At 36.2% G+C, this 27,203-nt stretch overlaps 1 protein-coding gene and 1 pseudogene across 5 annotated transcripts in view; one reads left to right on the top strand and one right to left on the bottom strand.

Annotated features, from left to right (window-relative positions):
- The window catches only part of RABGAP1L (RAB GTPase activating protein 1 like), a 795,491-nt gene that overhangs the window by 192,548 nt on the left and 575,740 nt on the right, over window positions 1–27,203 (top strand). For all 5 annotated transcript variants that reach the window (XM_037986171.2, XM_073011765.1, XM_073011766.1 and 2 more), the window contains one exon: window positions 18,078–18,171. In XM_037986171.2, the coding sequence (XP_037842099.1) occupies window positions 18,078–18,171 (94 nt within the window). The remainder of the gene's footprint in view (window positions 1–18,077; window positions 18,172–27,203) is intronic.
- On the bottom strand, window positions 12,590–15,219 carry LOC103230553 (UAP56-interacting factor pseudogene; annotated as a pseudogene).

The raw sequence follows: 27,203 nt of genomic DNA, 5'->3' as shown, positions 1-27,203 counted from the left end.
CTACGTCACATGCACCTCATGTTCCCTTGCTCCAAGCCCAGCACGGCACCAGGACTTTCCAGGAATTACAGTCCTTGTGGCCTAGACTGCTTTTCAAGTTTATTTAGGAGCCCAGAGTGCTTTAGCCTGTGGTGGTGGGGCTACCTGGAACTCACTGACTGCTGGGATTCCCTCTTGCTAGGGCTGGTCTAAATACTCCCTCCTTTGGCATGGGTTGAATTTTGTCGTGTGTTACTCTCCACCGTGATAGGGGAGCAGTGAGTTCCAATGCAAAGTTTTACAATCACTGTGCTCTGTCTCCCCCAAGTACACGGATCCTGTCTCTGAAACACACAGGCACCGTCCAGGGATGAGGGAGTGATGGTGTAGGCAATTCAAGACTGTCTTTTTTCCTCACTCCAGTGCCTCTTTCCTTGATAGCTACTCTGTCTTTACCATGTCTGGTATTCGAATTTGCTCAGTGACTCAGTTTGGTTCTTTTCAGTGGTACAAATAGACTTTAGGAGGGGATTATACAAAAATCTGAATGCAGATATGAACCTGGTCTCATTGTTACTTCCTTGACTATCTGATTTCATGTTGTTATTTTGGCTAGTATTGTGGACTTTTCTCTTTTATTATTGCTTTGTATTTTCCCTTTTAGAATTCCATGCTTGATTGAAGACAGTGATCTGCCCAGTTAGAGATGGGCTTTAACATCTAACATCTAACATCTAACAGATGTTAGCAAGCTTCCTTTTCATCCATTAGTTAAGTTTGAGCTATCTTGATGGGTTCTTTCTTTTCTTCCACCACTTTGCTTCTTTCTTTTAATTCAGTTTAATTTTTATTAATTAATTTTTACCTTGCAGCTCCAGCTCAAAGGAAGCTTTGCTTCTGTTACCTCCAATACTTGCTTAATTTTTTTATTGTAATTGATTGGCTGCATTATAAAAAGCCTTTCTTTGAATGTGTGTTTAAAACTAATCCTTTCTGTAGCTATTTATGTATCCTTTCCTATCACCTGCAGAGTGCTTCTCTCCTTTGCTACCTCTCAATTTACTTTGAAAAAAGAGTCATAGATAATAAATTCAAGTAGACATTCCTTAGTTATTGAATGATAACCACATGCTACCCTATGATTAAGATAGCATTTTCCTTAATATTATTAACTGTTCTTCAGATAAGATGTGTTGACTGCCCTAGGTCTCGAGTATTTTTGACGGGCTTCAATGATTAATGATATGTTTTTATTAATCACTTATGCTTAGCAGCTGCAGGGATTTTTAATTAAAAACTTGTTGCTAGATTCAGAATGACAGAGATGATGCTCAAGTTGGGAAAGAAATCATTTGAGTTGTAGTCTTTTCTACTTTGAAGCTTCTCTCTATAATAAATCACCCTGCTTTTGACAGTGGGAAATGTTATAATATTTAATAAATTAAAGATGATTTGTGTTAGCTTTAATGGCTTACATTTGTATGTCAACTTTTCTATAGAACAAGTATAGTATTCTGATTCTGTCATTTGAGAAACAAGAGCTTATATTGCATTTAAGATCATACACATGTGGTTTTAGTCTTTCACAGTCCAAAATTACCTAATTTACATGGAGGTAATGAAAATAGATCACTTTTATATTATTCTAGTTAGACAAGTATGATTATTACCTTTTCTGATCTGGGCTGCTTCCTACAGGCTTGCATGATTAATAAGATTTTGGGTTTTTTTCCCTTGTTGTGTTAGAGGAAAGTTTATAGAACCTATTGTTGCCTATATTATTTTAAGCAAGGATTTATTTACTAAAAACAGTAAAATTAAGAGAAAAATCTCTGAAGACCCTCAATCACATTTTATTTGTGTTCTACTTGGTAGCTTTTAAAGTAATTATCTTGTTAAAAAAAGAAAAGAAAAAAATGAGATTTTGTGTATTTTTGCCCCAATTTTGTGATTTATTTTTAACTTTATTTGAAAACAAAAAAGAATTGTGTGTATAGATATTTCTTTTATAATGTCAATTAGTACTGATTCTGAAAATTTCCTTTTATTATTAGGATGAAAAGCATTGCTAATAGAAACACAATTTTTTTTTCAAAGACAGGAGTGACCAAAATTAAGAGAAACAGCCCTGAAATTATTTTGATTGAAGTATCATACATATTTATTTTGTTTGATCTAAAAATTTACATCTATTGTATCTTATTTTGGTGTTGCACAGTTAGCTACTGATCTCTACATGTTAAAAATCAGTGGATAATAAGAGATAAAACAAACTGGGAATGTGTTTTTAGTTACCTTTGAAGTGACAGACATAAAGCAGAAGACTCAATAACAGTAATACTAATTCAAAGAATGATAGCTAACACTTGGGTACTACTGTGTGTCAGGTATTATGTTTAGCACTTCATATATATTTTCATTTAATTTTTACACTATGTGATTGAGACTATTATTTCCATTCAACACATGTTTAGATTGAAGAAAGTGGTAGTCCTACTGTATGGGTCTGATGACATCTTGTATACTCTGTGTAGTACTGCTTTTTGAAGGAAAACAGTAAACCGCAATAGATGAGGAAAATGTTCATGAAAAGGAGTTGAAGTTAGGCATATTAAAGGAGACTTCACCAAATTCTACTCCCTAAGTTAAGTATAGTCTCTCAGAGATCTCTTCTAATGTTAAAATTTATAGAGGAAGTTGGGACTGCTAGATGTGAATTTTCTTAACTTCCTTTCTTAACATCTTCATAGTTTCCCAAAGTCCCAGTCAAAAGATAAAGTGCCCTCCTGATCAGTCACATCCCCAAATCTGGGCACTTTCATATTTTTAAGGAATGTACACAGTTCCTCGTCTTTGTCTCTCTATTGTTTTTCCTTACCCTAAGCATGTGAATATATTCTAAAAATAAAGCACTAACAAAAAAATTCTTTATTTCACATTCCAGTGTCATGTGCTAAAAGCTACTATATAATGACAAATAAGATACAGTCCCAGCACTCAAAGAGCCTGGATTCTAGGAAAGAGAAAATATATGTAAACACGAATATTGTAGATATTAAACACATGAGTAAATAAAACCAAACATGTTTTCATGAAAGTTTTATATGTATTATAGTAGAAGTCTACATAGCAAAAAGGAAGGACTGGCCAGTTTTCCAGGAAATGGGAGTTGATTAAGGGAGCATAAGGCTTGCATTGACTGTGCAGTTCTCTTTAGCTATATTAAACCTGTCTCTCATCTTTCTTTATTTCCTGAGTTAGGTAAAGAAGAGTATACATTTAATATCTCCACTTTCCTCTCATATATTCCTCAAACCTGTGCCAGTAGGCATTCATGTTTGTTAAATGGTAATGGCTTGTGATAGCTAACACTTATAGAGCTCTTGCCCTTTGCCAGGCACCCTAATAACATGTTTCACATATAGTAACTTGCTTATTTCTTACAACTACTCTCTAAGATGAGTACTGTTATTAGATACAGACAGCTGAAGCACAGAGAGGTTAAATACCTTGACCCGTATCACAACTAATAAATTTTGGAACTGGGCTTCAAATCTAGACCATTTGACTTTGGGACCTATGCGTTATGAATGACTTGTGAACAAAATTCTCTAAAAAGGAATTTGGGGAAAAGAGACTTTTTTCCCAGTCAACAGTTTGCAAACCAGGGAAACATAGCTGTCAGCGTAAAATGAAGAATGCATTTCAGAGAACAAAGAGAAGGTTTGGATTTTATAGAAAAATACGCTTCCCAAATTCCCAATCAGGTCCATTTATGCAAATGAAAGATTTAAATTCATGTAGTTCCCAATAGTTGGCACAGTGGAGTTCTGATTTGTTGATACGGCTGAGCCCTGATTGGCTGGGGCAGGTGAGTCCTGATTGGTTGGTTTCCAAGCCCTAAACCAGAGATCTCTGTCAGATGTTTCTTTCAAATGACTGGCGGGTGGTGTACGGTTTTTGGTTATTTATCTTGGCACAGACATCAGGAACTGGTTTGGCTTGATTGTAGAAAGGGGGGGCCTGTGACACTTTTACATCTTTCTGAGAACACAGAGTACATGACTGCTCCCTCACCCAGGATGGCCACCTGGTTCTGTCTTAACTTTGAGCATCTCAATTAGCCACAGAGAGTCCATTTTGTCTGTTGGATAGGGTACACTTTAACAGACTGAATGAACCTAGTTGCCTTTTACCCATGTCTGCACACAAATGCCTATATGCTAGAGTTCATTTATTTCCAAGGCATACATTTTTCCTAGTTTTAATGGATTTTCCTTTGTCCTCTCCCTTCACTCATTGAGGAAATTTTTAATACTCTTATGGCCAAGTACTAATCTAGCACTGCAAATATAGAAATAAAAGTGGCCACTACTATCACGAAACTCATAGTATGGGAGAAAATGTGGAGGAAAATGGATAATTATAATATGACGTGCTAAGTGTTATGATGGTATAGGCCTAAAGGGGGCAATATTTAACCCAGCCAGAAGAGGGTAACCCCAACCTGAATTATGATGGAAAAGTAGGATTTGGCTAAGCTTCTTTCTATTATTTGTCCTCCCTATTTTTTTTGTATGTGTAATGGGATACAGTTGCTTTTTCAAAACCTTCAATTACCCCTTTACATATCTGCACTGTTGCATTGTTCCTTCTGTTTTCTTCTTCGTCATGTTCTACATGTTCTACTCTAAGCCTTCTCAGTGTGTCTTTTTTTTTTTTTTTCTTTTTTTTTTTTGAGACGGAGTCTTGCTGTGTGGCCCAGGCTGGAGTGCAGTGGCCTGATCTCGGCTCACTGCAAGCTCCACCTCCCAGGTTCACGCCATTCTCCCGCCTCAGCCTCCGAGTAGCTGGGACTACAGGCGCCCGCCACCACGCCCGGCTAGATTTTTGTATTTTTAGTAGAGACGGGGTTTCATCGTGTTAGCCAGGATGGTCTCGATCTCCTGACCTCGTGATCCACCCACCTCGGCCTCCCAAAGTGCTGGGATTACTGGTTTGAGCCACCGCACCCGGCCCTCAGTGTGTCTTTTACTGTACTTTGGTCTCCAGTGTCTTTTTCATTCTTATTTCCTTTTTAGCTTATTCATCCTATCTAGAAACTTGTCTTATCTACTACAGTAGGAAATTTAATTTACTTTTCTTCAGCTCCTTTATTCCTCTCTGGCAGGCTGCCAAAGTGTTTAAAACACTCATGATTATTGGTTTCTTCAGAGAGGAAGATAGATCTGGGTCATACGCTGGATGTGACTGGGATATTCATTTCATTTTTGTTCTTTCTGGGCATCAAGGGAATTTTACCCCTTGAAGTCTCTCAATTAAATCTTGCCCCCAATTTACTGTTTCTTGGGCATGTTCCTTCAATGTGCCTAGCTTTTCTGTTTTTGGCACGAGTGCCCAACATTTACTGCATATTGGCACTTGGCACACAGACTGATATCTGCTGAATGCCAGATACAGCCTCCTCTACAAAACATGGTGGGAAAAATTATAAGGGAAGGTAGTATTTGACTCTGGATTGAAACACAGGTTGAATTCTAACCTTTTATCATTTATTAGCAGGATAACCTTAGGCAAGTTACTTAACCTCTCTCTGCCTCAATTTTCTCGTTTTTAAAATGGGCAAACTAATAGTGACTACCTCATTAGGTTTTTAGAGGATTAAATGGGTTAATGCCTTTAAAATTTAGAGCAGTGAATGGAATATAGATAAAAAAGGAAGACATTTAATAAGAGCCTGGGGTTCCTAGCCTCCCTGGCCAAGAACTGTTTTTCCATCCAACTGTTTGGCCCCTGATTTGCTGTTGCCTCTCCCTTACTTGTTCATCAGGGATCTGGTTTTACTTCAAATTGTGCTCATTATCTTTTATTTTCCTGTGGTTCTCCTCTGATAATCTAGGTTTTTATAGTTCTAATATCCTTTTGTAGTGGAAAATAATTTGGGAGCTTGTCAGGAAGACAGTAATTGTTGTTAACAGTAAGATATTATAGCTCATTGTTGGAGTTTATAATAATAGGTTTTTGTTTCATATAGCAATAGGAATTGTTCAAAAGTTAAAATTTTTTTTGCCATCCTTATCATTATGCATACTTATAAGAGATTAGAATATTTCAGAAATATAAAACTCAGAAATAAACGAAGTATTCCCTAAATATTTCGTGCTTGCTATGTGGTAAGATACTGTTGGAGGTACTGAAACATAATTGCTAGTAATAGTTTGGCATAATTTCTTACGGTTTTTCAAAAAGATCTATATAGTCATAAAAGTTACATTATGAAAATAAGAATGATAATGTTTTGTTTTGTTTTGCAGGAAAAGTCAACACTAATAATATGCTCTAGAGAAACTAACTCTTGCTTAGATGTTTTTAACATTATAGTAAACTAATATGCCAAGCTTCAAAATGACCAAACATACAACTTGTAGCTGTGGTATTTTGGTGTATTTGGCATTATACCGTAATTTACAGTACACAATATCTGATGACTTTTAGCAGTATCTTGGCACAACAGACTAACTCCTCCCATCCTATCAGAGGTGGAGAGAGGAACTCTTTTCTCCCCATAAATTCTTGATTTTAAATTAATTAATTAATTAGTTTTTCTAGTTTTCATCTCCTGTCTTAATATTGGACTTTGATATTTACCTTTTTTATTCATTTTGTTTATTTTTAAAAAAAAATTTTGTGGATGGCCGGGCATGGTGGCTCACACCTGTAATCCCAGCACTTTGGGAGGCCAAGGCAGGCAGATCACAAAGTCCGGAGATCGAGACCATCCTGGATAACACAGAAATATGCTGTCTCTACTAAAAAAATATGAAAAATAAGCTGAGTGTGGTGGTGGGTGCCTGTAGTCCCAGCTACTCTGGAGGCTGAGGCAGGAAAATGGCATGAACCCGGGAGGTGGAGCTTGCATTGAACTGAGATCGCACCAGTGCACTCCAGCCTGGGCAACAGAGGGAGACTCAGTCTCAAAGAAAAGACTGTGGATATATAGTATCTGTATATAGTTATGTGATACATGAGCTGTTTTGGTACAGCCTTGCGTAGAATAATAATGACATCATGGAAAATTGTGTATCTATCCTCTGAAACATCCTTTGTGTTAAAACAATCCTAGTATACTCTTTTAGTTATTTTAAAATGTACAATTATTATTGATTATAGTCTCCCTATTGTATTATTAACTACTAATTTTATTCATTATTTCTTTCTTTCTTTTTTTTTTTTTTTTTGACAGAGTTTCGTTCTTGTTGCCCAGGCTGGAGTGCAGTGGTGAGATCTCGGCTCACTGCAACCTCTGCCTCCAAGGTTCAAGTGATCCTCCTGCCTCAGCCTCTTGAGTAGCTGGGATTACAGGCATGCGCCACCACGCCTGACTAATTTTGTATTTTTATTAGAGACAGGGTTTCTCCATGTTGGTCAGGCTGTTCTCGAACTCCTGACCTCAGGTGATCCACCCACCTCAGCCTCCCAAAGTGCTGGGATTACAGGTGTGAGTCACCATGCCTGGCCTCTATTCATTATTTCTAACCTTATTTTTTTAACCCATTAATTATCCCTACCTCCACCCTATCCCCCTACTATCTTTCCCATCTTTTGGTAACCATCCTTCTATTCTCTATCTCCCTGAGTTCAGTTGTTTAAATTTTTAACTCCTCTAGATAAGTGAGTACATTTGATGTTTGTCTTTCTGTTCCTGGCTTATTCACTTAACAAAATGACCTCCAGATCCAATCATGTTGTTGCAAATGATAGACTCTCATTCTTTTCTGTGACTGAATACTATTCTGTTGTGTACATATACCACATTTTCTTTATCCATTCGTCTGTTGATGAATGGATAAAGCACCTTAGGTTGCTTCCAAATCTTGGCTGTTGTGAGTGGTGCTGCAATAAACATGGGAGTGCAGATATCTCTTTAATATACTCATTTCCTTTCTTGTGGGTGTATTCCCAGCAGTGGGATTGCTGGATCATATGGTAGCTCTATTTTTGGTTTTTTGAGGAAACTCCAAACTGTTCTCCATAGTGGCTGTACTAATTTACATTCCCACCAACAGTGTACAAAAATTCCCCTTTCTGCACATCCTCACCAATATTTGCTATTGCATGACTTTTGGATATAAGCTATTTTAACTGGGGTGAGATGATAGCTCATTGTAGTTTTGATTTGCATTTTCCTGACGATCAATGATGTTGAACACCTTTTCATATGCCTCTTTGCCATCTGTATGTCTTTTGAGAACTGTCTATTCAAATCTTTTGTCCATTTTTAAATTGGATTTTTAAATTCTTTTCTATAGAGTTGTTTTAGCTTCTTATATATTCTGGTTATTAATCCATTGTCAGATGGGTAGTTTGCAAATATTTTCTCCCATTCTGTGGGTTGTCTCTTCACTATGTTGATTGTATCCTTTGCTGTGCAGAAACTTTTTAGCTTGATATGATCTCGTTTGTTCATGTTTGCTTTGGTTGCCTGTGCTTGTGGGATATTACTCAAGAAATTTTTGCCCAGATTGATGTTCTCAAGAGTTCCCCCAATGTTTTCTTGTAGTAGCTTTCTAGGTTTAGGTCTTAGATTTAAGTCTTTAATCTATTTTGATTTGGTTTTTGTATATGACAAGAGTTAGGGACCTAGTTTCATCCCTCTGCCTATGGATATTCAGTTTTCCTGGCACCATTTATTGAAAAGACGATCCTTTCTCGAATGTATATTCTTGGCATCTTTGTCAAAAGAGAGTTCACTGTAGATGCATGGACTTAGTTTCTGTGTTTTCTCTTCTATTCCATTGGTCTCTATGTCTTTTTTCATGCCAGTCCCATGCTGTTTTGGTTACTGTAGCTCTGTGATATAATTTGAAGTCAGTAATGTGATTGCTCCAGTTTTGTTCTTTTTGCTCAGAATAACTTCGACTATTCTGAGTCTATTGTGATTTCATATAAATTTTAGGATGTTTTTTCTATTTCTGTGAAGAATGTCATTGGTATTTTGATAGGGATTACATTAAATCTGTAGATTGATTTGGGTAGTCTGGACATTTAAAAATATTGATTCTTCCAATCCCTGAACATGGAATATCTTTGCATTTTTTTGGTGTCCTCTTCAGTTTTTTCATCAGCATTTTATAGTTTTTATTATGGAGATCTTTTACTTCTTTGGTTAAGTTAATTTATAGGTATTTAATTTTATTTGTAGCTATTGTAAATGGGATTACTTTTTTGATTTCCTTTTTGAATTGTTCACTGTTGGCATATAGAAATGCTAGTGATTTTTATATGTATATTTTGTATCCTGAAACTTCATTGAATTTATCAGTTCTAGTGGTTTTGTTAGTGGAGAATTAAGTTTTTTCCAAATATAAGATGGTATCATCTGCAAGCAAGTTTCATGTGACTTCTTCCTTTTCAGTATGATGCCCTTTATTTCTACCTTTTAAAAAATACTTTTAAGTTCTGTGGTACATATGCAGATTGTTACATAGATAAATGCGTGTCATGGGGGTTTGTTGTACAGATTATTTAATCATCCAGGTATTAAGCCTAGTACCCATTAATTACTTTTCCTGATCCTCTGTGTTCTCTCACCCTCAACCATCCGATAGGCCCCAGTGTGTATTGTTCCCCTCTATGTGCCCATGTGTTCTCATCATTCAGCTCCCACTTATAAGTGAGAACATGCACTATTCAGTTTTCTGTTCCTGTGTTAGTTTGCTAAGGATGATGGTTTCCAGCTCCATCCATGTCCCTGCAAAGGACATGATCTCATTTTTTTTATTGCTGCGTAGTATTCCATTGTGTATATGTGCCACATTTTCTTTATCCGGTCTATCATTGATAGACATTTAGGTTGATTTCATGTCTTTACTATTGTGAATAGTTTTGCAGTGAACATACGTGTGCATGTGTCTTTATAATAGAACAACTTATATTTCTTTGGGTATACCCAGTAATGGGATTGCTGGACTAAATTGTATTTCTGTCTTTAGGTCTTTGAGGAATCGCCACACTGTCTTCCACAAAGGCAGAACTAACTTATACTCCACCAACAGTGTATAAGCGTTTCTTTTTCTCTACAGCCTCTCCAGCATGTGTTATTTTTGACTTTTTAGTAATAGCCATTCTGACTGGTATGAAATGGTATCTCATTGTGATTTTGATTTGCTTTTCTCTAATGATCAGTGTTGTTGAGGTCTTTTCATTGATTGTTGGCCCCATGTGTGTCTTTTTTTGGGAGATGTTTGTTCATGTCCTTTGCCCACTTTTTAATGGGGTTGTTTTTCTCTTGTAAATTTGTTTAAGTTCCTTATAGATGCTGGATATTAGGCTTTTGTCAGATGCATAAATTGCAAAAATGGTCTCTCATTCTGTAGGTTGTCTGTTTACTCTGTTGATAGTGTTTTGTTGTTATTGTTCTCTTTTCTGTGCCAGAAGCTCTTTAGTTAAATTAGATACCATATGTCAAGTTTTGCTTTTGTTGCAGTTGCTTTTGGCATCTTCATCATAAAATCTTTGTGCCGATGTCTCAAATGGTATTGCTGAGGTTGTCTTTAAGGATTTTTATAGTTTTGGGTTTTACATTTAAGTCTTTAATCTATCTTGAGTTGATTTTTGTGCATGGTGTAAGGAAGGGGTCCAGTTTTCATCTTCTGCATATGGCTAGCCAGTTATCCCAGTGCCATTTATTGAATAGGGAATCATTTCCTCATTGCTTGTTTTTGTCAGGTTTGTTGCAGATAGTTGTAGATGTGCGGTCTTATTTCTGGGTTCCCTATTCTGTTCCATTGTTCTATATGTCTGTTCTTATATCAGTGTCATGCTGTTTTGGTTACCATAGCCCTGTAGTATAGTTTGAAGTCATATAGCGTGATGTCTCCAGCTTTGTTTCTTTTTGCTTAGGATTGCCTTGGCTATTCAATCTTCTTTGGGGTTCCGTATGAATTTTAGATTTTGTTTTCTAGTTCTCTGAAGAATGTCAATGGTAGTTTAATGGAAATAGCCTTGAATGTGTAAATTGCACTGGGCAGTTTGGCCATTTTCACAATACTTCTTCCTGTATATGAGCATGGAATGTTCTTCATTTGTTTTTGCTCATCTCTGATTTCTTTTGGCAGTGGTTTGTAGGTCTGCTTGAAGAGATCGTTCACATCCCTGATTAGCTGTATTCCTAGGTTGAATGTCCTTTATTTCTTTCTCTTGTGTGACTGCTTTAGCTAGAACTTTCAGTACTTTGTTGGATAACAGTGGTGACAGTGGGCATCCTTGTCTTGTTCTAGATCTTAGAGGAAGGACTTTCAGTTTTTCCCCATTCAGTATGATACTAACTGTGGGTCTGTCATATTTGGCCTTTATTATATGGAAGTGTGTTTCTTCTATCCCCATTTTTGAGGGTTTTTGTAATGAAGGAATGATGACGTTTACAGAGTGGTTTTTCAACATTAATTGAAATGATCATATGGTTTTTGTACTTCATTCTGTTGATATGATGGATCACATTGATTTATTTGCATATGTTGAACCATTCTTACATCCCAGGGATAAATCCCACTTGGTCATGATGAATGATCCTTTTAATGTATTGTCGAACTCATGTTTGCTTGTATTTTGTTGCCAATTTTTGGATCAGTGTACATCACTGATATTGGCCTATAGTTTTCCTTTTTTGGTATGTCTTTGGTTTTGGTATCAGGGTAATACTGGCCTCCTAGAGTAAGTTTGGAAGTATTCCCTCTTCCTCTATCTTTCAGAACAGTTTGAGTAGGATTGAAATTAGTTCTTTAAATATTTGGTAGAGTTCAGCAGTGAAGCCATCAAGTCTCAAGTTATTCTTTACTTAGAGGCTTTATTAGGACTTCGATCTTGTTACATATTATTGTTCTGTTCAGCTTTTGGATTTCTTCATGGTTCAATCTTGGTAGGTTGTATGTGTCTAGGAATTTATTCATTTCTTCTAGATTTTACCATTTATTGGCATATGGTTGCTCATAGTAGCCACAAATGATCCTTTGAATTTCTGCAGTATCCATTGTAATGTATTTTTTATCTCCAATTTTATTTTGGATTGTGCTGGGTCACCCCTGAAACCAGCATGTCTCAGAGCCCAAGGTCAATGGTGTACTTGTGGGTATGAGTGCTGGTTGTTCAGGGCCCAAGGGTTCTTTAGTTAGCAGATGATAAATCCTTCCAGGACTGGGTTCTTCCCTCAAGGCAGTGGGATCCTTTATGGCCCAGGGTGTGTCCAGAAATGTTGTCTAGGAGCTGGGTACTGGAATTGAGGCCTCATGACTCTGCCCGTTACCTTATTCTACTGTGAGTAACCTGGTGTCCAAGATGCAAGACAGAGTTCTCTTTTCTCTTTGCTCTCCTCTCCTTAAGCAGAAAGTAGGAGACACTTTCTTGCTGGGAGCTTCACTGCCTGGGGTTGGGGAAGTGATGACACAAGCACTCCCTTTGCCATGCCAGTTGGTGTCTCTTTGGGTCACATGCCACCCTATTTCACTAGCTCTAAGCCACGCCTAGTGCTAGGAGTTGCCTAGGAATTGCAGTCTTTGTGTCCTAGATGCCTTTCAAGTTTACCTAGGATCCCAGAGCATTTCAGTTTGCAGTGTTGAGGCTTGCTGAGCAAGTTCCATCTGTTGCGATGGGTGTTTCCCTGCTGGCTAGGGTTGGGCCAAATGCTCCCTCTGTGTGTGGGCGCTAGCTGAACCTAGGATGGCTCTATCCTCCACTGTGACAGGGCAGCACTGAATTCAATGTGAAGTCCCCCAGTTGCTGTGTTCTTTATCCCTAAAGTGCACAAATTGCCTTTCTGCACCACAGGCGACTGCTGAGGGATATGGGTGGGGTGGTATCAGCAACTCAGGACTGTCTCTCCATTCTTCCTCATTGCCTCTTTTGGTAATACAAAGTTAAAACCATGCACTGTGATTGCTCACCTGATGTTTGGTTCTTATGACAGTGTTTTTCTGTGTGCAGATGGTTGTTTAAATTTGGTATTCCAGGGGGTGTGGGAGTGTGATTCATGTAGGCTTCTATTCTGCAATCTTACTCTGCCCTCTGAACTTTAATTTATACCATACAATAAATCAGAGTGAAAGGTAAACAACAAGGTTACAATGTAACTCTATTATAAATTTTGAATTTCTTTTGGTGACAAATACCAGTATATTTTTGTCTTTGGAGCTATAAATTACTTAATTTAGCAAGCTCTAAAGCTTATACATTTTAACTTCTCAAGTAAGAAGTCTGGCACTGTATGGCTATAAATTTTACTATCAAAATATCCAGGGTAGTGAATTCATTTTAATAATTATAATTCTTCTAAACATCATTTGAAGAATTATTTGTGGACACTAGACTCAAGACTATATATACTAAATCCAAACAGTATGCCTAGGACCTCAGTTTTGAGTTTTTCATCTCAGTTATCTGTCCTTCAACTTACTACTTCCTCTTACACTTTCATTTACTAAACACATTTTCAGATTTTTAAATTGGACCTTCTCCTCCAAGGCCCTGTCGGACAACTTTGTAAATATGCATTTACAGCCTTTAAACACCAACATTTTAAACTGAGACTAATTCCTGCAACCACATTCCTTGTTAAAAGTTCAGCACTAGGCCGGGCGCAGTGGCTCACGCCTGTAATCCCAGCACTTTGGGAGGCCGAGGTGGGCAGATCATTTGAGGTCAGGAGTTTGGGGCCCACCTGGCCAAAATGGTGAAACCTTATCTCTACTAAAAATATAAAAAAAATTAGCCAGATGTGGTGGCGGGCCCCTGTGGTCCCAGCTACTTTGGAGGCTGAGACAGGAGAATCGTTTGAACCCAGAAGGTTGCAGTGAGCCAAGATGGTGCCGCTGCACTCTAGCCTGGGTGATAGAGCCAGACTTCGTCTCCAAAAAGAAAAAAAAGCTCAGCATTAACAATATCTTTCTGTGTTTTTCTTCTGCTCAAGGAACAAAAGAAGTCAAACAGGTAATGGGTTCTGCCTGAGCCATTTGTGAAGTCTAAGAACAGATATGTATACTCCCTGTTATTCTTCCAGGGCATTATTTTATTCTTTTTTTTAAACCTTGAAAAATAAGTGTTACTTACCCTTATAAATATTTTGAAGTAAAGTTTCTGAATTTCTGTGAAGAACTCTTCTAGTAATTCAGCTTTTCAAACACAGTCTTTACTCAATAGTCCCTGTAACATGGGATTTATTCCACAGTTAAAAAATGACTTCCCCCTTTGTTACATATGAGAGTGACTCTGTTTTCTCAGGATCCCAAACTGCTCATTCAAAACTATCTCTGTCTGTTTTCCAACACTATTTATGTCAGATTGTAGGGAAACACCCACGGGAACTTTCTTTATATTCTTTTGCTGCTGTTTTTTAAAGAATGAAGGTACAGCAGTGTGAATTAATCATGGTTTCTCAGTTACTGGGCATTGTACTGCTCCAGGGTTGTCAGTAGATATAGTCAGATTCCTGCATTTCTAATAGAAGTCTGGCGTTGACTAGTTCTCTTTGCTACTACGTCATCTAGCAGTTGCTCCGTGTTCAACTGGGCCTGAACCTTCTTCAGGCCTCTTCCGAAAAGAAAAGTTACCTGTGAAGTGTCTTTCTGATGGCTTAATTTATTTCTTCTCCTGGTAAAATTGGCTGTAATGTTATTTTTTCTGTTTAGCTGGTTAGGTCTCTTGAGACCTGCAACTGGTTTCCTATACACTTCATTTTGTTTCAGAAGGCTTGCCTTTCTTTTTAACCCTGGAAAATAGTGTTTTGTATTCTTGTCACTTAGACATGGACAATTCATAGGACTAATTCCTTTTCCAATTCCAGATGATTTCCTAACTGCAAGGCCAATGATTATCCATGAGGATGTCTCTTTCTAGGCATTACTCTTCCTCTACAGCTTAGACTGGTTTTACCAACACCAGAATTCTGTTGGAGTACCCATTGTATTCTCATCCTAAATTGCTGGAGTCTTCTGTTTAGTTTTGGAAAAGTCTGCTTTTTTCCTTGCTTTCAATTCGGTTTGATGACACCATCCAAAGACATGTCAACTTTGTCAAGGTTTTTGTTGCTGCGGGCTTTCAGCAGCTGTGACAAGGTCACCATGGCTTCTGCCAATTGGGTACCAAACTGGTTTATAGCTTGAAACATGGTGCTAGAACAGTCAGTGGGGAAGGCCAGAGTTGGAGACCTGCCACCTCTCATGCATGCACGCAAGCAGACTACCGGGCAGCATCCTTGTCCTCCCACCTGTGGTTGCCAGCATAGACCAATTTATCCCATTCATTTAAATTACTTGATAGTGTTCTCTGGAATACTCTTGAATATACCATAATTTAGCTAGTAAAACATTTTGATGGATTGCTGATAGTTCAGTTTCTTACTATTATAAGCAGTGACACACTAAAAATCCTGTTACACATATGTCTTTGGAGTATGTGTTTCTGGAGGATACATTTGATGAAATGATATATTAACTTAGCATCTTAATAAATTCAAAAAGATTGTTCTTATTTAAACATCAACCTTCTTGCCTGTTTCCTTATGCTTTTAGAAAAACTTAAGTATTATCAATTTTTATACTGTCTGTCAATGTAATTGGTAGATATGTTTCATTGTTTTAATTTGCATTTAAAAGATTAATGAAATGGGTTTTCTATAACATTTTTATTTTAGTCATGTTTTACATATTGTGACCTGTACTGTCTTGATATCCTTAGCTCAATTTTCTGTTGGATTTTTCTTTATTCTATTGATTAGTAAGATTGTGGTATATTAGTGAAAATAGCCATTTGTCAAATGTTAGAAATTTTTTTGCTTTTAAAAAATATACATACTCTATACTGTCATAGATGTTTTTAATTTATAGGTAATCAGATTTTTAAATCTTTTTAATGGTATCTTTGATTTTGTTCTCATGCTTAGGAATTCCTTTCCCAGCAAGAGTATTACAAATTTGAAAGATTTTCTGTCATCAGTATTATTTTCTCATTTTTATTATAATCAAGGTTTATGATATCCAGGAATGTTTATTTCCTTTTCCTTTTTTTGTTTTCATTGTGTTCCTAGATTCTGGTCTCTAATTTGGCATGTACAACATCATCAAATAACAAGCCTGAAACCTTGGCATATTATTATTTACTGTGGATCAGAATAAAGTATTAGATGGGATGATCTTGGATCCTGCTTAATTGAATACCAATTTATAAGTACCTATACTTGGTAATAGTTTATAAGTGGGCCAATTATCAGTCCTTGTTTGCATGACATAGTCTAAGTTTAACCTGTCTTCCAGAATAATTTTTTTTTTTGAGATGGGGTCTCACTCTGTCACCCAGGCTGGAGTGCAGTGGCACAATCTCAGCTCACTGCAACCGTGTCCTCCTGGGCTCAAGTGATCCTCCCATCTCAGCCTCCTGAATAGCTGGGACTACAGGAGTATGCCACCATGCCCAGCTAATTTTTTGTAATTTTGATAGAGACAGGGTTTTACCATGTTGCCCAGGCTGGTCTCAAACACCTGAGCTCAAGCCCTCCTTGTCCTCCCAAAGTGCAGGGATTATAGGCCTGAGCCACCACACTTGACCAAGAATAATTTTTAATAGTCTCCTTTCACTGTAAAAAGTGCCTCAGTTTAAATAAAAAATTATAAGTGTTATAAAAGATAGTTGTTTACATGGGATAGTTCCTCAGGGTATTGTAACACTAAAACTTTAGTTGTTTCTATTTATGTCATTCAGTTGTTTCTGTTTACATTACTTCTATAGTAGTAATATTTCATTTCCTTTAACTTTTAAAATATCTGTTATTTTCATGATGAACTTATTACAAGCTTCATATAGTTGCTTATGTGAGGTGTTTCTAGAACAGTCATGCTAGTGTGTACTTTCTTGCCTTCATTTTAATTACCAGAATGATGTTCACTTTTTGCATTAAATGTCCCTTACAATTCTTATTTACCTAGTATTGCTTTAAAGATGATGAAACATTTGTCTCTGTATGTGGACATATTTTGGTTATATTTTATTAAATATGTCATCAAATCTTTTTTGTACGGCTATGACCTCATGTTTTAACCTGGCCAAATAAACCATTACTTATTACATTAATGTTTTCTGATGTTGCATATACTCGGATCATTGGATTTTGTGGTGTGCTAATTAATACTGGATCATTGGATTTTGTGGTTTGCTAAGTAACACTGTTCTTAACACAGATCCCTGTGGGAGCCACTAAATGCCAATCCCTATTGTACTGTCACAGTGTTGATAGAAGTTTGGTACTTGTTACCTGCCAGATAGATTTTCAGCTATCTTATTTTATTCCGATAGTATTTCTCCAGCCTTTTCTTATGTAGTGCTGTGTCAAAGAATATTTTATAATAGGTAAATTGTGTCTGTTGTTCTTTCTTTCTTTTCTCTACTACCTCTGCTACTGCTTAAAAGGTTTATAGAGTTTAGTATTGGTCATTTTCACCACTGATTATAAACTGTAAGTCAACCCATATTCTTTTGTATTTTGAGGTGTTTTGTAAAATTGCCATATAAAAAGGCCAATTTCAATTTTCCTCTAGTTAAAAAAATATATATATTTTTTTACGAATACATCTTAAGAAACCTAACTTTTTTTTTTTTTTTTTTAAATAACATTTCTGGTTGTTTGTGTGTTCATGTCATATATGTTTCTCAGTGTCATATTTACATATATATGTTTGACCCTTAATTTTTATGTTTGTTGGTCCCATTAATAAAATTTGAGAATATCTGTGGAGTAGAACACCATATAGGAATTACCAATTTGTGCCACCACTACCTTTTAAACATTACTCTTTGGATATAGCTATTTATTTATAGGTATTTTCAATTTCATGTTATGTAAACTGTATATGACATTTTCATAAAAGTGTGTTCTTTTAAAATATCTAGGCACTGAAGATTAATGAAGTTCTTACCATTATTTTTGCAATGCATGTAATAATGTAAAAAGAAGATTGTTTTATTAGACACAGTCATTTTTCTTGTTTTATGATATTTAAAGTATCTACTGTAATATATAAAGTAAAGATTTGTTGGTGTTTGCGTTTCTTCTGCAGAAAGTGATAATGAACTCTCAAGTGGAACAGGTGATGTGTCTAAGGATTGTCCTGAGAAGATCCTGTATTCTTGGGGAGAATTGCTAGGAAAATGGTAAAATTTTATTTTTCATACTGAAAATTTTATATTTACATAGTTGATGTTAATTTGTTGTATTAAAATCTGTGTGTTAAAATAGGTTTTAAAGGATTAATATTAAAAAATCTATCTTAATATCTTAATGTTGTTTAAAAACTTAAAAATTAAAATATATTTTATAGATACTCTTTATATTTGGCTAGGTCTTCCCCCCAAGTATGGTTTTATTTAACTTGCTTTTAGAAGATGTCTTTGTCTTATTATTTCACTCAGACCTTATTATTTGTCTTATTATTTCACATCATTTAGCAGAGTCAATTTTATGCTATATTGCCAATGCATTTAAATGTCTACTGTTAAAGGGTTACATTTTTTTAAAACCAAGTCTATTACCACTAAAATAGGCTGTATAGTTTAGAATTTCTCATTTTACCACTGACACAGCTTGTTTCATTATTTCTGACTAAAACTATTACTTTAAATTTTGATGTATTTTATGTGGAATTACAAAAGAGTACTCTGTTTATATTTATTATATTAAGTACTCTTTATATTTATTTTAAATACATTTTTTAAAAGGACTATCATATGTCGGTGTAATGAAAAAATTCTGCCAACAAAATACTTCCCCATACTAGTATAGACATAGAAATTCAATTTATTGTTGAATAAGCATATCAGATTACATGCATGCAGGTAGTCCAGGGGAGACTACAAAGTCTGGGCAGTCACATCTCTCTCAAGACTTACTGGTTTTTTTTCCCCATTCCAATAGCTTTTAGGTTTTATTTTCACATGGAGCACCAGTAAGGTATTAGAGCCAATCAAAATAAGGAGTTGATTTAGAGATTTATTTTCTTTACCTGGCAATTCATTTGCACTACCATGAATGGGAATCCTTTGCATAGCTATGGACAGTAAACTTTGCATTGCCATTATGTTATATATGTTGAGAGCTGTAAACTAGCCTAGTGAAAGACAAAGGCACACACTTCTGTGTTGTCACACAATTCCCAGATGTTCCAGCCATTCCAATGAAATGATGTTCAGTAATCTTTTTGTCCATTTCAAAAATCTTATACAATTTTACCCCACACTATATCCAGGATCTAATTTACTCATTTGCAAGCATTGTCCACCTAAATCTAAATTTATCTCATATGTTTTTATCTGTTTTATTTAGGGTTACTCTCTTACTTTACTTTAAGATGAACAGTTCTCTTTTTAGATGGTCCTGAGTTAGGACAATTTCAATGGGGGATGGAGAGCGGCAGGAAGTGAGATGGGAGAGTGTGTTCTAGTTAGAGGCAGGTGACTTTTTCAGTCTCAGTCCAGGCTGGGAAATAGGAAGCATGCTAAACTTTTAAAACAGAAGCATTTTAATGCAGATAATTGACTTACAATGTGTTAAAAGTTTGAGAGAGCAGAAAGGAGACATTATGACTGGAGTAACCCAAGTAGTAGGAAACAGCTATGGCCTATAGGACTGGAGAAATAAAATGAAAGAAATATTGTTACCAGAATCTAGGAACTCAGAGGAGGTCTGAGGAGCTGACGCAGGAATCTCTGAGGAGGGCTGCATCCTGGTTGCTTAGAATTATGAGGATGCTCATAGCAGCTAGTGTTTAGAAGGAACTGTCAGGACAGGGGACAACTGTTTAGTTCCACACTTCTGAAGAGATATCCAGATCTCGGGTATCGGAGCAGGTGGGGAGAACCACATTATTGGTGCTGGTACTTGTTGGCCTGGCTAGAATTAGTATTTTTCAGGAGTTATGGTATAGCTGGTGCTGGCAATGGAATTCCTTCTTCCATTCTTCTACCTTCCACCTGTATATGTCTATTACTCATGGGCAGAATCTAACCTGGAAGCCAGTGGGTAAGGGAGTTTGGGATATGTAGTCTGCAGATTCTCGGCCTTTATATCTTTGAGCAGAATACGGAAGGGTGGACTTGTAGTTGATAGGCAGTGGATAAATGTCTACAAAAGGGTAGAAGCTGGGCCTAATTTTCATTTACCCATTTATCTGGGTCAATTGAATTAGGCATTCTTAATACCCAATGTTTTTAGATAGAGATTTATTTATTAGGAACACTGATAAGGAAAAAAATAAATAAAAAACAGCACCAACAACTTGTCCTAATCTTCTTCATCTTTGGTCTGAAAGTGTACATTTATGGTCCAACCATATGGATGTGATTGATAGCAGTGGATAGAATGGTAGCATATTCATTGATATCACAGCTTGGCTTCTACTATTACATGGTTTCTTTCTTTCTCACTTCAAGTTATTTGCTGGGGGAAGGCTTAGGAATTTACATGGACCTCCATGCACCATAGAAATAAGCAACGTGTCTCCTGCGGCAGCTCTACTCTCTGGCCAGAATTTATTTTTCCCTGATTCTCTGGTCAAGAACAGGGGCATAGTCTTCTATTGTGGTCACTTCATAAAACAAGGGCTCCCTTCTTACTGGATCTCTCATTACTGAGAATTGGGTGCTTACTTTTTACCGGCCCAACACATTCATTCTTTCTAGTATAGCAAAATACATGACACCTAAAACTAATACCTTATATTCCAGTTGAAATTAATCAACAAAAGAGCTCTTAGAGATCTATATATAGGTATTGTAGAAACTAATTTTCTTTGGATAAGATGTTTCTTCTTGTCCATAATTTACTCCCGAAGGCAAAATAATTTCAACTTGATAAGATCTATGGAAGGGGAATATAATTTAATGGGAAAAATACATTATGCTAAAACTCAGAACTGAATTAGAGTTCTAGTTGTAGTGCTAACTTGATAGGTAGCTTGTACAAGTTATTTAACATTTTTGGGTTCCATTTTTCCAGTGAAGCTTTTATAAACTTGCTCATGTATGCATGCTTTGTCTTTCAGAAATGGAATAATGTTTGCAAAGTTTTTTTGTGTGTTTTGTTTTTCTTTTCCTAGCCCTTAGATTGAGAAAATACCTTAATTTTTATTGTCTTTTTATGGTTTGGGATTATATCACCATTCTTGAGGAATTTGCAATAACAGTCTGGGCTCTTTCATTTAAGAGAATATGTACAAACATCTCACTTTCTTGATTCTTAGATGAAATTTAGTTAAAAGTCCACATGCTTATTGGGAGAAATGGTAAGGTGAGAATGGTTGGGAAGGGAAGTAGAGACAGATACTGGCTTCTTATCAATCAAGTTTCTTTTGATTTTAAATCATTTATTCATAATATGTTCTACGTGGCAGTTAATATTCTAAAACGATAAACAAAATTTAATATAGAAAAAAATTATGCTTTTCTTTTTTGCCTTTGCATGCTCTTATTTCAAAATAGGTTTAAAATTCATGGCATATTATACTAGAAAACAAGTCTGTCAATGATCTAAGCTTCTATCTTTAGATACTAGGAAAAAAGAGAAAAACCCAAAGCAAGCAGAAGCGAGGAAATAAGAATAGAAATAAATGGAGTTGAGAAGAACACTACAGAAAATCAGTCAAACTGAAGCTAATTTTCATAAAGATTAATATATTTGATAATGATAAACATCTAACTAGACTGATCAAGAAAAACGAGAGAGAAAACACAGATACAAGAATCAAAGAGGCTACATCATTACAGATCACCACAGACATTACAAGGATATAAAAGAATATTATAAGCAACTCACTGCCTATAAATTTAGAAGCTTAGGTGAAATCAACAAACACTTGAAGGTCATAAATTGCCAAAGCTTACTTGAAATAAATAACCTGAATAGTCCTATATTAGTTGACAAAATTGAATTTATAGTTAAAAAGTTTTCAGTAGAGAAAATTTGAGGCCAAACTGACAAATTCTACCAAATATTTAAGAAAAAAATAATAAGACTGGGTGCACTGGCTCATGCCTGTAATCCCAGCACTTTGGGAGGCCGACGCAAGCTGATCACTTGAGGTCATGAGTTTGAGACCAGCCTAGCCAACATAGTGAAACCCCGTCTCTACCAAAAATACCAAAAAAATTAGTCAGGTATGGTGGTGTTCACCTGTAATCTCAGCTACTTGGGAGGCTGAGGCACAAGAATTGCCTGAGCCTAGGAGGTGGAAGTTGCAGTGAGCTAGGATTGTACCACTGCACTCCAGCCACTGACAGAGCAAGACTCTGTCAGAAAGTAGAGTAGAGTAGAGTAGAGTAGAGGAAAGGAAAGGAAGAAGGAAAGAGAGACAGACAGACAGACTGGCAGAAAGAAAGAAGGAAGGAAGGAAGGGAAAGAGAAGGAAGGAAAGAGAGAAAGAAAGAGAAAGGGAAGGAAATAAAGGAAAAAAAATAAAGAAAAGAAAAGAAAGAAAGAAAAAAGGAAGGAAGGAAAGAAAGAGAAGGAAAGAAGGAAGGAAGAAAAAAGTATATAAATTTTACATAAACTTTCCAGAAAATAAAAGAGAAGGCAATACTTTCCAGCTAATTTATGTCATTTGCTTACCATGCTATTAAAACCAGATGAAAATATTACAAAAAAGAAAATTGCAGACCAGTGCCCCTCATGAATAGACTAAAAAGGCCTCAAGAAGTCCTAGCATATCAAATCCAACAATATGTAAACTTAAAAAAGGATAATGTTGCATGACTATGTGGGATGTATTTTGGGAATCAAGATTGCTTTGACATTTGAAAATAAATCAGTGTTATTCACTTATATCAATAGGCTAAAGAAGAAAAACCATATAATCATTTCAATAGATGCAGAAAAAGCATTTGACACAATTCAGCATTCATTCATGATTTTAAAAAACCAAAAAACAAAAAAATCTCTCAGCGAGCTAGGAATACAAGAGAGCTTTCTTAACCTGATAAAAGGTACCTATGAAAAACCTGCAGCTAACATCTAACTTAAGAATGTCAGATCCCAAGACTGGAAATAAGGTAGGGATATCTATTCTCATGAGTCTTACTCAACGTAGTACTAGAGGTCTTAGCAAGTGTAATAAGCAAGGAGAAGAAATAAAAGGCAAACAAGATTGGAAAAGAAAATATAACACTGACTATTTGCAGAGATGTGATTGTCTGTGTGGAAAACCCCAAGGAATCTACAAAACAAACAAAAAACTCCTAGATCTAATAAATGAGTTTTACAGTGTTAAAAGATACAAGATCAATATGTGCACATCAGTTTCATTTCTATATACTGGCAATGAAAAATTGAAAATAGAAATGTTGAAACAAAAAAGCACCATAAAAGAAAACCATGAAATAGACAGAAATCTAACAAATTGTGAGCTAGATATATACTTTGACATACTAGAAAACAGTAATCAAAGACATCAAGGAAGATAGAAATAAATGAAGATATATACTATATTCATGGAATGAAAGTCTCGATATTGTTAAGGTTTCAATTATTCCCAAACTAATCTTAAAAGTAGTGCAATTTCAATAAAATTCTCAGCAGATTTTTTGGTAGCAACTAACAAGCTGATTTTAAAATTTATATAGAAAGGCAGAGTAACTAGAATAGCCAAAACAATGTTGAAAATGAAGAACACAATGAAAAGACGTATTACCTGATTTCTAGGTTTACTATAGAACTACAGTAATCAAAAGAGTATTGATACAATGATAGACATTGAGATTAGTAGCATAGAAAACAGAGTTCAGAAATAGAGCCACACAATCTAAAGAGACATTTTCTAAAGAAGACATACAAATGGCCGAGTAGCACATAAAAAGATGCTCAATATCATTAACCATCAGGGAAATGCCAATCAAAGTTACAGTGAGATACCACTTCATACCCACTACGATGTCAATAATCACAAAGACAGATAATAACAAGTGTTGGCAAGGATGTGGAGACATTGAAAACGTCACATAGCAACTGCAACTTTCATATGTTGCTGGTGGAGATGCAAAATGGTGCAGCCATTTTGGAAAATAGCATGATATTTTCTTATAAAGTTGAAGACTCTTCTTATACCACCCAGCAATTCGAATCCCACTGCTGTGTATTTACCAAGGTGAAATTAAAACCTGTATGTGAATGTTTATGATAGCCTTGTTCATAATTACCCCAAACTGCAAACAACCCAAATGTCCTTCAGAAGTAAATGTATCAACCAACTGTGGTATATTCATTCTGTGGAATACTACTGAACAATTAAAAGAATGAACTGATATACATCACAACTGATGGATCTCAAGTGTATCATGTTAAGTGACATATGCCAAAGTCAAGTGACTTAATACTATGTTATTCCATTTGTATGATATTCTGGAAACCCTGTCATCATAGGAAGCATGTCAGTAGTTGTTAAGGACTGGTGGTATTGACTACAAGAGGGTCCAGGGAATTTGGGTATGGGGGAAATGAGGGAACTATCCTATATCTTGGTTATGGTGGTGGTCACACACCTATATGCATTTGTCAAAACTCACAGAATTGTATACTAAAAACGTGAATTTTACTCTGTATAAATTGTGCCTTAAATAAACGGCAAAAAAGAAAGAAAGCCCAGAGTCTTAACTGCTAGTAGGTGCTGAAGCAAGAATAGTATCACTAAATCTAAAAAAGAAAAAAGAGGAAAAAAAGGAAATTTATGTCTTATACATAGATGGCTATTTGAAGTGTGTTCTTTTCTCCTGTCACAACAGTTCCTTTATTATACCTTGCATACTCATTGGTAACTCTGTCTTAACTAACTTTTCTCTTCTTATCCTGCAAAGTTATGTCAAATGCACATGACCTCCTTAAAGTCACTGTTGTTGTAGAGACATCTCCTACAGTTCCTAGAGTATAGTAGGTGCTCAATTCATATTTATTGACTGAATTTTTGAATGAAATATCTCTCACCATTACAGATTTCTGTCCAATTTTATGAACATTTTATATATCTATATTTGGATCTATATTTGGTAGTTAATTATTTTTATCTTATATAGTGTTTTAAGAAATCTAAGTTGTAATATTCTCCATTAGATTATACACAGATTCATTTGTCTTATATCTGGCTTCATCTTGAACCCTGGGAATGTTACTTGAATAATTTGTGTCTTGATCATGTCGTGGTGAGATATTCTAATTTAAACATTTTAAAAATATTATTCTGACTGCCCAGTGAAAAATGGATTAAAAGGGGACAAAGATGGAAGCAGGCAGAATAGGTGGAATGCTATTGTAAATAATCCAGGGGAGAGATAATTATGTCTTGCACCATGCTGGTAGCAGAGGGTGACATGTGATCAGATTCTGGATATATTTTAAGAGACTAATGATAGTATTTGCTTCTGGTTTCTGTGTGGCCTGAGAAAAATAGATAACTGGCCACTGATGTCAGAGTTTTTGGCTTGAACTACTAGAAGACTTGTTGTTTACTCAAATATAGAAGAAGAAAGATTTGGAGGATAAAATCAAGATTTTGGAGACATTGAGATGCATTTAAGACATCCAAGTGACTATATCCATTAGTCATTTTCATATAACATTAAGTTCAAGGAAAAGATAGGGAAGGAAATATGAGTTTGGGAGTCATCAGTATATAGACGGTTTATAAAGCTGTTAGAATGAAATGGGTGAGATTACTTAGGGAGTGAGTTTAGATGACGACATCATCCAAAGACTGCACCCTCGACCACTCCAGTGTTTGGGAGTTGGAAATATGAGGAGGATCATGCAAAGGAGCCCAAGAAAGCACAACCAGTGAGGTGGGAGGAGAATAAAGATAAAAATCAAGTAAACTAAGTCTATCAGGAAGGAGACAGTAATCAAATGCTGATAGGTGAAGTCCAATGAAGCCTAGAATTCCACTGGGTTCAACAATTTAGGTGTCACTGGTGATCTTAAGAACAGTTTCAATGGAGAGGCAGGAATGAAAGCCCAGCTGGACTGGAAATCAGCAGATATAGATAGCTCTTAAAAATAGTTTTGCTATAAAGGGATGATAGGAAATGAGGACACATTAGTAAGTGGATGTGGGTTGAGAGTTTTTTATTAAATGGGCAATATAGCATGTTTGTATGTTGTTAGAAAGGATGTAACAGAGAAAACTTGATAGTGTCAGAGAAAGAGGACATAATTATAGGATAAGTTGATGAATAGGCAAGAAAAGATGTATATGTTGACTAGTGGAGGGGTTGAATTTGGAAGCAGAGGTAGCTCATTGTGACAGAAGGAAAGGTGAGGCGTGGCTACAAAGGTAATAACTGACAGTTTGGTGCACTTACTATGTGCCAGGTTCTATTCTAAGCACTCTCCATGTTAATTGTTGCAGCAGCTCTCTGAGGTAGGTATTATCATATCTTCATTTTAGAGATAAGAAAACTGAGGCATAGCTATGTTAGGTAGCTAGTGTAAAAATACAGAAAATATAATGGCAGCAAGTAAGTAACTTGCTCAAGATCTCATAGCCAGTAAGTAATTTGCCCATGATCATGTCAAGTAAATGACAGAGCCAGTTTTTGAATCTAAACCACTCTGGTTTTAGAATTAGAAGTGCATGTGGGTGTGTGTGTGTTTTCTGTTTTTCTTTTCTTTCTTTTTTTTTTTTTTTTTTGAGATGGAGTTTCACTTATGTTACCCAGGCTGGAGTGCAATGGTGACCTCGACTCACTGCAACCTCCACCTCCTAGGTTTAAGTGATTCTTCTGCCTCAGCCTCCCGAGTAGCTGGGATTTACAGGCATGTGCTACCACGCCCTGCTAATTTTTGTATTTTTGGTAGAGACGAGGTTTTGCCATGTTGGCCAGGATGGTCTCGAACTCCTGACCTCAGGTGATCCACCTACTTTGGCCTCCCAAAGTGCTGGCATTACAGGTGTGAGCCACCGTGCCTGGCCATTAGAGCTAGAACGTTTTTAACCAGGTGGGCAGGCTGCCATTTCTATAAATATAGGTACCTTGCTAGAATAGTTTTTTTTTTTTTTTTTTTTTTTTTTTGAGACAGTCTCACCCTGTCACCCAGGCTGGAGTGCAATGGCGCGATCTAGGCTCACTGCAACCTCTGCCTCCCAGGTTCAAGCGATTCTCCTGCCTCAGCCTCTTGAGTAGCTGGGATTACAGGTGTGGGCTACCACACC

Source organism: Chlorocebus sabaeus, chromosome 25 (genome assembly GCF_047675955.1).
Source record: "Chlorocebus sabaeus isolate Y175 chromosome 25, mChlSab1.0.hap1, whole genome shotgun sequence".
Lineage (NCBI taxonomy): Eukaryota > Metazoa > Chordata > Mammalia > Primates > Cercopithecidae > Chlorocebus > Chlorocebus sabaeus.
This window is presented reverse-complemented; position numbering and strand designations above follow the sequence as displayed.